A 17,446-nucleotide genomic window follows, 5' to 3' on the forward strand; every position below is an offset into this window, starting at 1 on the left:
CCAGTGGCCCCTTGATTCCCTGGGGTTCTGAAATGTCACAATGGCCCCTTGATTCCATGAGGTTCTGAAATGTCACAATGGCCCCTTGATTCCATGAGGTTCCACACTGTCCCAAAATTGCTTGGGTTCCATGAACCCTTGGAGTGTCACAGTGGACCCTGTTTCTCCAGGGGAAGAGGGACAGCACAAGACACACAGACACCAACTCTAAGGAACAAGTGTGTCATTTCTCCATAGAGCAAAAGAGCAAAGAATTACAAAAGGATAAGCTCAGTAATGCACCTCATCGTTCCTACAAAGAGTGCCTGGAGTGATGAGAAAAGATGCATCCTCAGTTCCCCTCATCCGTTCCCCTCAGCCAGGTCCACACGGCAGAGGGGGAGCCCTGGTCACAGCCAAGGGTTGGAGAATCCCTCCTGGGGAAGGGAAATCCTACCCAGGGCGTCCACTCGTAGGGGAGGGCTCCATCTCTGCTGGGAGGGGGTCCAGCTTTTCTGTGCTTGAATAAACAAGCTCACAGAGCTACGAGTGCAGAAAAACATCTGGCTCCCTTCTCCTCCTGGGTTCCACCCAAAGCCTGGCCAGGGCTTAAGGGGAAAACCAAGGGACTTGATGTGCACCATCTGCTGCCAAACAAGGCCAGACATCGACTGCCATGGCCTTGACCGGGATCTAAATACGGAAAGATAAATGCATTCATATTTCACTAACAATCATACGTATTTTATTAATGGACAAATACAAATATTTTTCACTAATGAGCGGATACAAATATATCTTACACAGATATAGTCCTGTCATACTACATGTTTCACTGATGATTCCACACAGTTTTAGCTAATGAGTGGATAAATATAACGTTAAGTTGGAAGGTTCATCCAGAGGCAAACTTTGGCTCAGGGGATGTTGTTCAGGCCTCAGTGCTTCAGCTGCAGAGCCTTGTGGAACCAAGGGGCCATTGTGACACTGCGGGGCCTTGTGGAACCAAAGGGATCCTGTGATGCTGTGGAACCTCATGGAGACAAAGGAACCCTGGCACATTGTGGAACCTCATGGAATCAAGGGGCCATTGTGACACTGTGGAACCTCATGGAACCAAAGGAACCCTGGGAAACTGTGGAACCTCATGGAATCATCAGGGCAATTGTGACACTGTGGAACCTCATGGAACAAAAGGGTTTAATTGTGACACTGTGGGGCCACATGGAACCAAAGGGACCCTGTACCTGTGTCTGATGGACACTCGAGGACCATTATCCTGGCTGATTATGGACTCTGATGGGCACCAACACAGGATCAGTTCCCCACGGACATTTCCCACATTCTGAACCACTCTTATCGTTGTATAAGTTTGTTATTTTAGCTTCTCTAATGACCTTGGATGTTCAAGTATATCCTCACCAGACAGAAAACTGGGTGTATATCCAGACGTGAGACAAAAAACTGCTCAAGCAGAAGTGGGAAGGACTTTTGTCTCCCAACAGGGCTGTGGAAGCTTTGTGGGGAGACTCCCAAATTCCCTGTATGGGAATAAAACAGCTCCGGACACAGATGAACCCACTGTCCTGGACAGTGCAGTGAGCAATGAATCTGCTGCAGGTAAAGCTGCAACAGAATCAGAACCTCTATAATGAAAATCATTAAATGGTTTATCTTTTTATGTTTACAGGACATTGTTTCTGGTATTTTTAATATAAATATAATAATATTTAATATTTCATGGTTATTTATCCCCGGATTAGCCAGCCATCCTAACAAGACCTTGCAACTCACGATTTTAGAAGAAAGAATTCAGAGTGATGTCCCCTAAGGGCCACTCTCATATAACACATAGAGAGCAAATGCCACCTGACCCTTGGAAGAGAAACTCACCCCGAAAGCTAATGCAGGCTGTGACACTGATAACAAACAGCAGGAACTGCTGGATTTGCTCTGTTTCCCACTCCTTCAAATGAAAGCATTCCAGTGATGGGACTTCCAACACCAAACATGGACCACTCCAATGGTCTCCCTCCAACTGGAGTGATGCTCCTTTTAGAAGGAAAAGCAGTCCAACCTCCCATTGATCCACAAATCCTCTTCATGGTCACTCCCCTGGGGTTAAGTAAAAGGAGAGATCTGCCTGCTATCTCGTATGGTGGTTTATATCAATCTCTTCTTAATGCTTGTTTCTTTTGCAGGTTCTGATATAATTGCTTTAATACAATTGCTTTGATACAGTGCACTGTACTACTTTATGCTGTATTATACTCTACTAGTAGGTTTTTAGTCTTTACACTGTGTAGTAAATAATTCTGATGAAGAGTTTTCATCTGTTCACTTGTCTGTTCATTTGTCATAATAAAGAATTCATTTTATATAAATACATCTGATCTGCCATCGTTAAAACCTGTGAGACAAAGTGATTTAATCACACCTCTGTAATTCCTTAAATTTAAACTGTTGACACAGCCCAAGGCTAAGACTGGATCCAGCCACACTCAGGCTCCTCTCTGAGAAGGAATTTAGAAAGCAAGGGGATCCTTTCTGTACCTCGTGACTCAACAGCAGGGCTTCTTTAATAACTTTGTCTAAGCCTTCCGCTCCCACCCGTGACAGCCCCGCGTCCACAACACGAACCCTGCAGTCCAGTTGCTCCGGTCGCTCCATTGTCAGCACTATTGACACGTGGGCTGTTCAGTGCCCTGCTCCTCCTCCACTTGCTGCACTCACACCCCCATGCTCACGAGCCCTTGCAGAGAGAATTGGCTCACACAGGAGTTAGAAGTTAAGTTTAATGAGAAGACAGAACAGACTGCACTGGTTGGGGTTCTCCCCTCAACTTCCCTCCAGTCCTGTGTTATCCAAAACTGCTCTTCCCCTGCATCCCATCATGTGTCCTACACTCCAAGGCAACAATCCCCCTAGTCCAAATGGGGATCTGCTCTCAGTGACTGAGGGGTTTCAGACCTGGACAACAGGGCTGATGGCTCTCCCAGGGCAGCCCTGGAAAGAGCTGGGACATGGTGTCCATTTCCCAGAGCCTGGCATTGGGGTTGTCACTTGCCACTGTTCCTCTGTGCTCTCTCTGTTTGGAGATGGATTCTTGGAGAGCTGATGGCCCTGCAGTGATGGAGCAGCCAGGGCAGAGCATTAACTGAGTTACTCCTCCTCCCACTGTTAGTGCCCTGTCTGTGTGTGCAGATGAGCTTCTTATCACTTAACCTGACACAAGCTGACAAGAGCACAAATCTCCTGAGGCATCCATGTTTGGAGGTCACACACATATGCCCTGCTATTGTTTAACAGATGAGAGCAGATCCTTGGAATTTATGTCCAGAAATGCATCATGGTTAGGGGAAAAGCTTTGTTATTGTACTGGCAATGGATTTGTTCAGTGCCAGTATCACAGCCTTGTTCCTAAGGCTGTAGATGAAGGGATTTAAGAATGGGTACAGGACTGTGTTCAGCAAAGCTACAATTCTGTTGGTCTTCAAGGAAACATCTGCTGAAGGACACATGTAGAGAGCAATGCAGCTCCCATATACAATGGATAAGGTGATGAGATGGGAAGAGCAGGTGGTAAAAGCTTTCTTCCTCCCAGAGGCTGCTGGAAGCTGCAGAACACAGAAAAGGATGCACATGTAAAATGCCAGAGTTAAACATAAGGAACCCAGCACGACACACGATAAGAAAACAGAGTCTATTTTCCAAAGCAGGCTGGTGTCAGAGCAGGACAGTTTGAATAAGGGGGAGTTGTCACAAAGGAAATGGGGGATCCTGTTGGAGCCACAGAAGGACAGCTGAGAGAGGAAGAGCAGGCGGTAGCTCAGGAGGGTGAAGCCCATGAGCCAGGCAGCAACAACCAGGCAGAGGCAGAGCTGAGGCTCCATGGTGGCAGCGTAGTGCAGGGGGTGGCAGATGGCAACCCAGCGGTCAAAGGCCATGACAACAAGCAGGACAAACTCTGTGCAGCCCAGGGCGAAATAGAAATAGGATTGGGCAAAGCAGCTGCTCAGCGAGATGGTTTTCTGATCAGAACTCAGGATGGCAAACAATTTAATGCTGGTGGAGGATGTAAACCAGATTTCCAGGAACGCCAGGTTGCTAATGAAAAAGTACATGGGGGTTTGCAGGTGGTGATCCACACACACGAGGAAAATGATGGTTGCATTCCCTGTCACTGTTGTCAGGTACATGAGCAGAAGGATCACAGAGAGAAACAGCTGCAGGCTTTGATCAAGCCCTGGGAAACCCTCTAGGATGAACTCAGTAACTGCTGTTTCATTTGCTGCTCCCATGCTGAATTTCAGTTCATCCTGCCGGGACAGGAACATGGCAAAACCAAGTGTGATAATTTCACAGGCTGGACAAAATGTTTTATCCTTCCCTCTCTGCTCCTTTCTTTTCCTGCAGTCTTCCTGTACAGCACAGAGATCGTCCTTCAAGCAATTCTCACACCCTCATTTTTCTGTTTCACATTTCACTCAGAGTCCTCAGAGATTTTGTTGTCTTATTTCTACTTTGCCAAATACTCCCAAAGAATTCTTTCACCAGAACAGAGGATTCTGAAGAGGCTGTTGGCTATTTCACCCCATTCCTGGGAAATTCCAAGCTCACTCAGACCTCTGGCAAACATCTGTCACACCTATGTGCCAAAAGCCTCTCTTCTACTGCACAGATGCTAACCCATGAAATCACATCCACTTTGCATGTTTAAAGCTCTTGTTTCTACTTTTCAGTGTTTGCCTTTTGCACTGGGAATCCCTGAGAATCTGTTGATTCCAAAATAAGCAATATCAAGTATTTTGCAATCCCCTGCTTTCTGCCACAGCTTCTTGCTCTCTGGTTCTTCAGGAAAAGAGAGGGGAGGGCAGAATAGGGACCAAGTATAACTTGACTTTTTAGTACTCTAAATAATGACCAAAATTTATTATGGATCCACACAGTGTGTCACAGAGTCCCACCTCACACCCGTCTGCACAAAAAGGCACTTGTTGCCATACAGTTGCTCGTTGCTATTGCTATCAAATGTTCCAACCCAAATGCAGAGCAAGAGAACAGTGCCAGGAAGAGATTTGTAACCTTTCCTTTGCCTGCCAGTTTTACACTGGGAGAACCCAGCCTTCAGAGCCTTCTCTTGTCTCCACTGACTACAGAGGGAGCCTGGAGAAAACAAGTTCCCATAAGGGCCTGCAGTGGAGCAGATGAAACTCATTATTCAAGTCTCAAATCTCCGATTAATTAAGTTGTTATGCTTTTAAATGAAAATTCACAGTTCACAGAAAGAAGCATGAAAAAAAATGTGCAATAAAGACTGGCATTCTTCCTTTCATCTTTTGATTTTGTTTTTAGGCATAGAGAGGAACAGAGCACATGGCTCCAAAACCAGGGTGATTTGAAATGCCAGGGGGAGAAGAGGGGATGGTGGGTTTGAAGCAATGAAACAAAGCTGTGTTGATGTGCAACCAGAGCACTGAAGTCATTAGTCCCCTGAGTGGTCCCAGCTCATTGTCCACATAGATGAGAGGAGAGACTGGTCTGAGAGAGCCCATCAGCTTGAAACCAAGGGATTGAATTCAGTCAAGACCCTTAAAAATTAACAAACTCCAAAAGGAGCACCAATTTTGAGTCCCCTTCCAAATCAGCTGTTGGACTGAATTGTGTGGGACCTGTCCAGGGACACCCTCCAGGAAAGTCCAGGCTGTCCTAGAGATGGGCAGATCCTGCTGTGCCCAGGCCTTTTCTTGGGCATAAATGTGGCGATTGCCGTCCTGGGGGGAGAATCTGACGGCTTCAGAGATCCCTGTAGCAGCTTCTGCTGCACAGCTGAGTAAACCTGAATAAATTGGAAGGTGCTTACACATGCCAGAGGGGGCCTGCAGGACCACAGGTCAGGTGGATTATAAGAATGAATCAGAACAGTGGTGACCAAAGTCACACCTGATCCAATTGAAGACACTGGTGCAAGGACCATTGCAAAGGAAACTCTTCCAATCTGAGTTATCCCACAATTCAAGCAATCTTTTCCTTGAGAGCTCATCAAAAATAGAGAGGAAGAAAAAAAAAGCGAGGAAGAAGTAGAGATATAAAATGTGCTAATACCAACTGAGAAGAACCTCTGAGCAATGTTTCACCACTCAAACTGTTGGTAGAAAATGTGTTTGGGAAATGACTGCATAAAGGACATTCATGAATCTGGGAAGGAAGACTTCTCCAGAGAGTACATAGAAGTCTTCATGTCAGAGGGTTCCACTATTTCCTAAAATCTACATTCAGGGCTTGAGTCAACTGTTTGCAGAGAGGCCACCAGTGGCTCCAGCATTCTCTGGGGTAGCTGAAGCCCTCATGTGGGACTGGGAAAAGTGTCCCAGGACCTACGGGAGCTCTTTTGGAGCACGAGCTGGAAGGCCTGAGCTGAGGCAGGTACCTGAGGAGCGGTGCAGGACTGCTGGGTGCACTGGGCAGGGACCAACAGCCCAGGAGCTCATTGTCCTTCTGGATGCCAGGTCACTTCTGTCACAGGAACTGAGTAGCCCCCAGCTGATTTGTGGGAAGGCAAAGAGTCAGAAGTCATGAATGTCGTCAGAAAGCTGCTCCCAACATGATGACAGATTTGGGAAGGTCAAGGGGAACGGGGACAAGGGAGATGGGAGACTTGGCAAGGGAATAATGCTTGGTCAAGAGAGATGAAAGCTTTGAACAGAGAAGGGCTGTTGGGAGATGTGATGGTCAGAGGTGTCTTGGGCACAGCAACCATGAAATGATGGAGTTTTCAGTTCTGGGTGAAGTAAGGAAGGGGTCAATAAAACCTCTACCTTGGACTTCTGGAGGGTGGACTTTGGCCTGTTCAGGACACTGAAGTGGTTGAGACAGTCTCCTACAAAACAGTCCTTAATAACAAAGAGGTCCAGGAAGGCTGGACATACTCTAAGAAGGAAATCTTGAAGGCACAGGAGCAGCCTGTCCATGTGTGCTGCAAGGTGAGCCAGCAGGGAAGACGACTGGCCTGGCTGAGCAGGGAATTTTTCTGGGACTGGGGGAATAAAAAGGGTTTATGACCTTTGGAAGAAGGGGCAGGCAGCTCAGGAAGAGTACAAGGATGTTGTTAGGCCATGTAGAGAGAAAATTAGAAAGGTAAAAGCTCAGCTAGAACTCAATCTGGCTACTTCTGTAAAGGGTAATAAAAAGGGTTTAATAATACATCATCAACAAAAGGAGGGCACAGGAAAATCTCCATCCTCCATTGTCACCAAGGATGAGGAAAAGGTCAAGGCATTTAATGCCTTCTTTGCCTCAGTCTTTAACAGAAAGGCCTGTTATCCTCGGGACAACCAGCCCCCTGAGCTGGTAGACAAGGACAGGGAGCAGAATGGACCCTCTGTAATCCAGGAGGAAGCAATTGGTGATCTGCTGAGCCACTGAGACACTCCCAAGTCTATGGGACCAGAAGGGATTCATCCAAGGGTGCTGAGGGAGCTGGAGGGAGAGCTCAGCAGAAACCCTCCATCATTTACCATCAGTCCTGGCTCACTAGGGAGGACCCGATGAGTGGAGGTGCTCATGTGATGCCCATCCACAAGAAGGGCTGGAAGGAGGATTGAAACAGGAGCCAGACCTAGAAGAGTTAACTGAGACATCTTGGCCTGCTAAGAAACCCAATACCTGTTTTGCTGGAAGAACATTTTCGGAGCACTGGTTAATCTCATGTTCTGTTCTGCTCACTGGACCATAGGGCTTATTCTAGAAAGAATAGGAGTAGTACACACAGTAATAAATTAGGTAACCCAGATGTTTGAATAAGATCTAGAAGGCCCAGAGCCAGGATTTTGCAATCACCTGATTGAAGAGGTCAAATTGAGGAAGACGTCCATGGCGACCACCAGAGGGATGAAGGCTTGAGGAGAAGCCCCCCACAGTAGAAGACTGGGCATGTCTGGAAAGACTCTGCCCAGAGACCAACCTGCTTATTAATATGTATAATAAATGAGGTAACCATGTATCCAAAGCGTATAAAATGGCTTAGTTTTGCACTTTCAAGTTGAGCAACATTGTCCAGTGCGAGCTGGCTTGCTCCCAACTTTGAATAAACAAATACCTTGCTGCTTAAAGATAAAAGAATGTCTCTGAGCAGTGTTTCGGGCCGATTTTTCGGATTCACTGGTCACGTGCAAACAAGTGAGTGGTCAGTGCCCATCCCTGGCCATGCCCAGCAAGGGATCCCCACAGTCTGTCCCGTTTGCTTCATCCCTCCATTGCCAAGAACTTTTTAGGACAAGGGAACTCCGTACTCTGGGTTTGGAGGGAGGTCCAAGTGCCACTTTCTGGAGTGGGAAGCACAAATGATGGGGTCTTGTGTTCTCTGGGGGGCCAGACTCTGGTGAGACTGGTGTGTGTGCACATGAGACTGGTGTGGGTGTGGGTGGGTGTAACCACCAGTGACATCAAACTGGAGCACCCACTGCCTAGATGAGACGTGGGAACCATCTCCTGGAGGGATCCACCTGGGCTGGGTGTCCCTGTAGCTCTACATCTCCCCCTGAGGTGGCAGAGCACACAAACTGCCCATCCCTGTGTCCCTTTCTCCACTGGCTGTGCTTTGGTTTGGCCCAGAAACCTGCCGAGGTCCCTTCCAGGATGAGTCCCAGTGCACTGCCCTGCACCGTGGGCCTTCCCCTCCTGGTCCAGCATCTGTGGGGCAGCAGAGCTGGGTCAGTGCAGGGACAGGGCTGGCTCTGACAGGGGCCATGAAGCCACTGCCAGGAGGTGACAGCAAGGACAGTTTGCAAAGAACAAATTTAGATAGGGTGCCTTTGCTGGAATCAAGGGGGCCATTGTGACACCAGAGAAAGTCAGGGAATCAATGAGCTGTTGTGACACTTCAGGGTCTCCTGGAACCAAAGGAACCCTGGGACAGTTTGGAACCTCATGGACTCAAGGGCCTATTGAGACCCTGCGAAGCTCATGGAAGCAGAGGAATTCTGGGAGAGTGTGGAACTTCATGGAATCAAAGGGCCATTGTGACACTGGAGGGCCTCATGGATCTGAAGGAAAGCTGGGAGACTGCAGAATCTCCTGGAATCAAGTGGTCAGTGTGACACGGGGGACCTCATGGCAGCAAAGAAACCCTGGGACATTTTGGAACTTCATGGAATCAATGGGCCATTGGGACACTGGGGAACCTGATGGAATTGTGTGGCCATTGTGCCATTGCAGGGCCTCCTGGAATAAATGAAACCTGGGACACTGGGAAACCACGTGGGAGCAAGGGGTGCCTGTGACCCTGCAGGACCTGATGGAACCAAGGGAAGCCTGGGACCCTGAGGAAACTCGTGGAACCAAGTGGCCTTTGTGACCCTGCAGAACTGCACGGAATCAACAACCCATTGTGTCACTGCAGGGCTTCATGGAACCAAAGGAATCCTTGGACACTGTGGAACCTCATAGAAACAAAGGGGCATTGTGCCACTGAAGAACCTCATGGAATCAAGGGGCCATTGTGACACTGCTGGGCCTTGTGGATCCAAAGGAATCTTGGGATGCTGTGGAACCTCCCAGAATCAAGGGGCCATTTTGACACCGTGGAACCTCATGGAATCAACAGTCCATTGTGACTCTGCAGGGCTCAGGGAAGCAAAGGAATCCTGGGATAGTGTGGAATCTCACAGAATCAAGGGACCATTGTGACCCTGCAGAGTCTCACGGAGATGAAGAAGCCCTGGGAGACTGGAACCTCATGGAATCAAGGGACCGTTGTGACAGTGCAGGTCCCCATGGAAGCAAGGGAACATGGGGACACTGAAAATTCATAGCATCAAGGGGCCATTTGGACATGCAGGGCTTCCTAGAACCAAAGGAAGCCTGGGACGTTTGGAATCGTCCTGGAATCGAGGGGCCATCGGGACACTGCGGAACCTCCTGAAAGCAGAGGAACCCCGAGACTGTGCAGAACCTGAGGGCAGAAAGGAGCCATCGGGACACTGCAAAACCTCGTGGAATTGAGGGGCCACTGCTTCACATCTGGGTCTCGTGGAACCAAAGGAAACCTGGGACTCTGGGGAAACTCATGGAAGCAGGGAGACCCTGGGACACTGTGGAGCCTCATGGAATCAAGGGGCCATCGGGACACTGCAGGACCTTGTGGGGCCAAAGGGACTCTGGGCTGCTGCAGAACCTCATGGAGGTGGGAAGCTGCTGTGTGGGCCCCCCCGATGAGTGGCTGAGGCTGCTGCAGGAGAAGGCAAGTGAAGCCAATTTGCAGAAGTGGAAGCCGTGGGCAACGGCACTGAGCCCCCTTGCCAGGGTCAGTTACCATGGCAACCATCGTACGCTCCCATCGTGTGCTGGGTTAAAAGTAACCGGAGGGAGAAATGAACCCACGCGAGGGATTACAAGTCAGACTTATAATTTCCTAAGAAGATGACAAGAAATACAATGATACAGAGAAAACTGGTTCTAACCCACAAAAATAGCTGTATAAGCCAGCAGCCTGGGACAAGAAGAGAACAGTGCTGAGCACCACGTGGGCCCCCAGGGTGCAAAGGAAAAGGAAAGGAAAAGCTGTTGGTGCAGATGATGGTGGCAGTTGTGTTGAGGTACTGATGGCAGTCCTGTGGAGAGTTCCAATCCCAGTCCTGTTGGAGTTCTGGTCCTCCTCTCCATCCCACGAGTGGTAGCAGAAGTGCCCAAAGCCCAAGAGTAAATGTGCTCAGGTTCAGGTGGGGATGTGCAGCACCTCCCACCTCCCCCAGGGCAGGGAGTTTCCCAGTGGGTGATTTAACTCTGTGAGTCCCAGGTATTTTTGGAGTGTGTGATGGTCTGGGTGTTGCAGCTGCCTGTTCTGCCAGTCCAAGGCGGCCCATTGGCAGAGATGACCCCTCAGGCTGGGGGTGAAGGCGCTAATGCCTCCCCAGGGGGAGTTCTGACAGCAGAGTCCTGGGTGTGAAGGCAAAGGAACACTCCTTGCACAGTTCTTTCATGGCCAGCTTGTAGGCTGAGGTGTCAGGTGGGCCCTGGGCAGCTGCTGCAAAGGATCCATTCTTAAGAGTCCCTCAGAAATGCCCCAGAGGGTGTAAAATACACAGTTTTGGTTGTCTCCCCCAGTGATAAACTGGTCCCGGCCCCTGCAACTAGGAGAGATTGCTCGGGTTGGTTACCATGGCAACCATCATACACTCCCATTGCTATGGTCAGTTACCATGGCAACCATCCTACATTCCCATTGCTCCAGTCATTTCTAGATCCCTTTCCCCACCCACAACGTGGGGGAGCCCAGTTCCAGTTCCATCTCCGTCTGAAGAACCATTCTGACGTCTTGAGGGACGGGGAAAGGGAACTCCAGGGGTTTCTTCAGGGGTTTCTCAGGCCCCGAGCCTGGAAGGGAGAGGTGCCCTCCCCTCCCCCCAGCACCCCCATGGTCCCATGGCTGGTACAGAGACAGCACACCGGCGTGGAGAGGAGGCAAGAGAGAGTTTATTGTTGGGGGTTGTTACATTTATAGGGTTAGGGAGAATCACAGGTTAACCAATTAGAAGTCTCAAGGGGCTTACAGGAACACCCAATCACAGGAAGGGGTTAACAAGGTCCAATGGGAAACACCTCAGGACACCTTCCCAGGACATTCCTGCATGGGAGATAACAGTTGTCGTGGGGGGTGTTGGGAAGAAGAAACACGTGTTTGCAAAGAGACCACAAAGAGCCAGTTTAAGACATGTTTAAACAACAGTTTTCCCATATAATGCAGCTTTAGTGCCACAGTCAGTAACCATGGCAACCATCATACTTCCCACTGCTATGGCCAGTTACCATGGCAACCATCACACATTCTCACTGCTACGTTTGGTTACCATGGTAACTATCATACTTCCCACTGCTATGGTCTGCTACCATGGCAACTATCATACATTCCCATTCCTACGGTCGGTTACCATGACAACCATCAGACATTCCTGTTGCTACAGTCGGTTACCATGGCAACCATCATACATTCCCACTGCTACCATTGGTTACCATGACAACCATCATACATTCCTGTTGCTACAATTGGTTACCATGGCAACCATCCTACATCCCACTGCTACAGTCAGTTACCATGTGAACCATCATACATTCCCATTGCTGCAGTCAGTTACCATGGCAACCATAATACATTCCTGTTTCTACAGCCAGTTACCATGGCAACCAGCATACATTCCCACTGTTACCATTGGTTACTATGGCAACCATCAGACATTCCAACTGCTACGGTCACTTACCGTGGCAACCATCATACAGTCACGTTGCTATGGTCACATTCCATGACAACCAGCATCCATTCCCGTTTCTACAGTCAGTTACCATGGGAACCCTCACACATTCCCATTGTCATGGTCGGTTATCGTGGCAACCATGGCAACCATCACACATTCCCATGGCTATGGTCAGTTACCATGGCAACCACCATACAGTCCCACCTGTTATGGTCAGTTACCATGGCAACCATCATATCTCCCACTGCTACGGTCAATTACCATGGCAACCATTATATATCCCATTGCTACACTCAGTTACCATGGCAACCATCACACATTTCCATTGCTACGGTCAGTTACCATGGCAACCATCACACATTTCCATTGCTACGGTCAGTTACCATGGCAACCATTGTACATTGTCATTGCTATAGTCAGTTACAATGGCCACCATCACATTTTCCATTGCTACTGTCAGTTACCATGGCAACCATTATATATCACACTGCTATGGTCAGTTACCATGGCAGCCATTGTATATTGTCATTGCTATAGTCAGTTACAATGGCAACCATCACAGTTTTCCATTGCTACTTTCAGTTACCATGGCAACCATAATACATTCCCATTGCCATGGTCAGTTACCATGGCAACCATCGTATATTCCCATTACTACGGTCAGTTACCATGGCAACCATAATACAGTCGCGTTGCTACAGTCAGTTACCATGGCAACTATCATACATTCCCATTGTTACATTCAGTTACCATGGCAACCATCATACGTCCCACTGCTACAGTCAGATACCATGGCAACCATCATACACTTGTGTTGCTACGGTCGGTTACCACGGCAAACAGCAAACATTCTGGTTGCTAGGGTCAGTTACCATGGCAACCAGCAGACATTCGCATTGCCCATGTCAGTTCCCATGGCAACCATCAGACATTCTCTTATAGGTCAGGAATTTAAGAGAGTTTGTCTTTCCCCTGCCCCCCCCAGTGTAGGAGAGACGGAGTTGGAGTGGAAAAGGGGGAGATGGGCTCAAAGGCTTTCCTGAAGTCAGAAGAGACACATCCCCAGCCTTTCCCTCAGCTACTGAGGGGCTCATTGTGTCAGAGGAGGAGACCAGGTTGGTCAGGCAGGACCTGCCTTTCCCAACCCCACACTGGCTGGGCCTGATCCTCCTGCCCCAGGGGTGGAAACACAGTCCAACCGTCTGTCATGGACTGATCCAGGCCACACTAGAGAAGGGTGAGGCTCCCGAACACATCCAGTACATCGATGACATCATTGGAGGGGGGGACACAGCTGAAGAAGTTTTCAAGAAAGGACAGAAGATCATCCAGATTCTCCTCGAGGCCGGTTTTGCCATCAAGAAGAGCAAAGTGAAGGGACCTGCCCAAGAGATCCAATTCCTAGGGGTGAAATGGCAAATGGACGACGCCAGATACCAACAGACGTCATCAACAAGATTGTAGCCATGGCTCCACCCACAAACAAGAAAGAGACCCAAGCTTTTCTGGGAGCCACAGGCTTCTGGAGGATGCACATCCCAGAGTACAGTCAGATTGTGAGCCCTCTTTACTTTGTGACCCGTAAAAAGAACAATTTCCAGTGGGGTCCTGAGCAACAACAAGCTTTCAGGCAGATCAAGCAGGAAATTGCTCTTGGACCAGTCAGGACGGGACCAGATGTAAAGAATGTGCTCTACACTGCAGCTGGAGATAAAGGTCCCTCCTGGAGCCTCTGGCCAAAGGTGCCTGGCGAGACGCGAGGGCGACCACTGGGTTTCTGGAGCCGAAGCTACAGAGGTTCTGAGGCCAATTCCACCCCTGTGGAGAAGGAAATCTTAGCGGCGTATGAAGGCATACGAGCAGCTTCAGAGGGAATTGGTACCGAAGCACAGCTCTTCCTGGCACCCCGATTACCAGTCTGGAGCTGGATGTTCAAAGGGAAGGTGCCCCCTACGCATCATGCCACCGATGCCACGTGGAGCAAGTGGATCGCTTTGATTACGCAACGTGTCCGAATCGGGAACTCGAATCGCCCTGGCGTCTTGGAAATCATAACCAACTGGCCTGAAGGTGGGAACTTCAGTCTGGCAGAAGAAGAAGGAGAACCAGTAAGCCGAGCTGAAGAAGCTCCACCATTTGATCAGCTGCCAGACAAAGAGACACGCTATGCCCTTTTCACTGATGGTTCTTGCCGAATTGTAGGAAGGAACCAGAAGTGGAAAGCAGCCGTTTGGAGTCCCACCCGACGAGTGGTGGAAGCCACTGAAGGTAAAGGCGAGTCGAGTCAATTTGCGGAACTCAAAGCAGTCCAATTGGCCCTGGACATTGCCGAACGAGAAGGATGGCCAAGACTCTACCTCTACACAGACTCGTGGATGAGAGCCAATGCCCTATGGGGGTGGTTAGACCGATGGAAGAAGATGAACTGGAGGCGTGGAGGAAAACCCATCTGGGCTGCTGACTTGTGGCAGGACATCGCTGCCAGAGTGAAGAGTCTGAATGTGAGAGTCCACCATGTAGATGCCCATGTGTCCAAGAAGTGAGCTAATGAAGAACACAATAACAACAGAGAAGTGGACCGAGCTGCACAGATAGGGGTGTCACAAGTAGACCTAGACTGGCAGCAGAAGGGAGAGCTGTTTCTGGCTCGATGGGCCCATGATGCTTCCGGTCATCAGGGCCGAGATGCCACCCACAGATGGGCACGAGACCGAGGGGTGGATTTAACCATGGATATCATCTCTGAAGTTATCCATGATTGTGAGACTTGTGCCGCTATTAAGCAGGCGAAAAGACTGAAGCCCCTGTGGTATGGTGGACGATGGGATAAGTATAAGTATGGAGAGGCATGGTAGGTTGATTATATCAAACTGCCACAGACCTGCCAAGGTAAGTGCTATGTACTTACCATGGTGGAAGCAACAACGGGATGGTTAGAGACTTTTTCAGTGCCCCACGCAACGGCCCGGAATACCATTCTGGGCCTTGAAAAGCAAGTCCTGTGGAGACACAGGACCCCAGAACATATTGAGTCAGACAACGGGACTCATTTCAAAAATGAATTACTCACCACTTGGGCGAGGGAACATGGTATCGAATGGGTGTACCACATTCCCTATCACGCACCAGCTGCTGGGAAGGTTGAGAGATATAACGGACTGTTGAAGACGACTCTAAAGTCACTAGGTGAAGGAACTTATAAAAACTGGGACAAGAACTTAGCCAAGGCTACCTGGTTAGTTAACACCAGGGGTTCTGTCAATCGAGCTGACCCTGCACAGGCAGAATCCCTTCATATTGTTGATGGAGATAAAGTTCCAGCAATCCATTTGAGGGGAATGCTAGGGAAAGCTGTTTGGGTTACCCCTGCCTCAGGCCAAGACAAACCCATTCGTGGGATTGTCTTTGCTCAAGGGCCAGGACATACGTGGTGGGTAATGAGGAAGGATGGAGTCATCCAGTGTGTGCCTCAAGGAAATTTAGCCTTGGGGAAAAACTAATTGTATGTCCTGAATTGTGTTTTTACAGGAAGCCAGTCACCAGATGAGAGAGAGAGAGAGAGAGACCTGAACTAAGCTGATGCTGGTATCCGGTGATGAGACAGTCCAGTGATGAAACAGCCATAAATCAGAACTGTAATTGTGACTGAGGAGACCAAAGATCTGAACTGAACTGAACTGACATTGGTATTGATTTTCCAACGACGAGACAACTGTGCTGAGAGACCAACAAGAACTATATATATGTATATGTATATGTGTATATATATGCGCGGGATGTAGGCGAAAGTGAGACATAGGTGTTACGTAAAGAAATAGTATGGAATAAGGGGTGGAGAATGTGATGGTTTCACTCTAGGCCTTCCTGGAGACCAGCTTGTAACCAGGAAGGAACTAGGAAGGTGATCACAGAAGTTTTCCATGCTATTCCTTTACGTAACTTGAGGTATAAATAAAGCCAGCAGGAGGGACCTCGCGCTCTTCCTTTCCGGCGAGGTTCGAGAACGGTGGGTCCCTGTCTCGGTCTGGCTTATCTGGAGCTGAGGCCCACAGTGACTGCTGTTATCTGCCACACGTGAGGGGAGAGTGCTGGGCCGTGTCCAGCCATCCTGCTTGTTCAAAGGGAAGTGGTGAGATTTTGCTAATTTACCTTCAGTTGGCTGGTTGACTTGGTTGGTCTTTGTCCCTTTTTGTCCTTTTCCCTTCTCCCTCCCCCTCTTCCCTTTTTGGGGAGCTGTTTGGGATTTCTGGAGTTGTGCAGTATAGTATTCTCATTGTATATATCTGTCTCATATGTAAAATATATATATATATTTTTGCTATAGCTTTGGCTGCTTAAGTGTTTTTTTTTTTTCTCTTCCCTCTCTGGGAAGCAGGTCCTTGTTGTCGAGTTTCGGGGACTCGGCGGGAAGCCAGCTTGAAACTCGCACACCTTCCTACGATGAAAAGCAAGCAGCTTATAAGGACCACACTGAGAAACCCAGGATTGATTGTTTCATTGAATATCGTTGTTTAATCCTTAGTGGAAGAGGAGAGAGACTTCCTGAGGAAAAAGGAGTTGGCTATGCTGGAACTCCAGGCCCTGCAGAAGAGGCTGGAAGAGCTGCAAGAGCTGAGCAAAGGCCTGGAGGAAAACAGGCTGGAACCAGGAGCTGAACTGATCCAGAGAGTGGTGAATGTGTCCTGGGATGGTGTCCTAGTTAGGACAACTGAGACCAGTTCATCAGGGTATGGGTGTAACCCAAAACTGTGTATTCTATAGCCTTCCATGCCATTTCCCAGAAACTGTTATCAATGAACCATTTACACCATCTGCCCATAGAGCCTGACTCCTCAGGCTACAAACTAGGTGTTAAGAGGCCTGTGAGATAGGAGGATGCTCCTGTCCTCACACCCTTTGTGGAACTCCCCGCCCTGAGGGAAGTGCTGAGCATTCCTGCCTGAACTGCAGGATATATAATCTTGGAGTCTTGGAACATTTTTAACCACTCTGTGGGATCCAGAGAAGGACTGCGGCTCATCGCTCTCAAACAGACTTGGATCACCCTATACTGGACTCCAATCACCACTTTGACCAGACTGCAACAGCTCTCCCCCCAGCATCTCACTGCAATCACCACTTTTGACCAGACTGCAACAGCTCTCCCACCAGCAGGTTCTTCCCCTCTCCCTTTACTTTGGACTCAAGCGGGGCCCAAGGAACACCACGTTGTTCATGCC

The 17,446-nt window shown here is 49.0% G+C and overlaps 1 protein-coding gene across 1 annotated transcript; it reads right to left on the reverse strand.

Moving 5' to 3' along the window:
- Positions 1-3,332: 3,332 nt before the first annotated feature.
- Positions 3,333-4,376, reverse strand: LOC113996656 (olfactory receptor 6F1-like). The gene has a single exon (XM_027737851.2). It carries the CDS (start codon positions 4,314-4,316, stop codon positions 3,333-3,335), a length of 984 nt encoding a protein of 327 aa, XP_027593652.2. The 5' UTR covers positions 4,317-4,376.
- Positions 4,377-17,446: the final 13,070 nt, after the last annotated feature.

Source organism: Pipra filicauda, unplaced genomic scaffold (genome assembly GCF_003945595.2).
Source record: "Pipra filicauda isolate LSUMZ 115617 unplaced genomic scaffold, ASM394559v2 scaffold715_size207569_pilon, whole genome shotgun sequence".
Lineage (NCBI taxonomy): Eukaryota > Metazoa > Chordata > Aves > Passeriformes > Pipridae > Pipra > Pipra filicauda.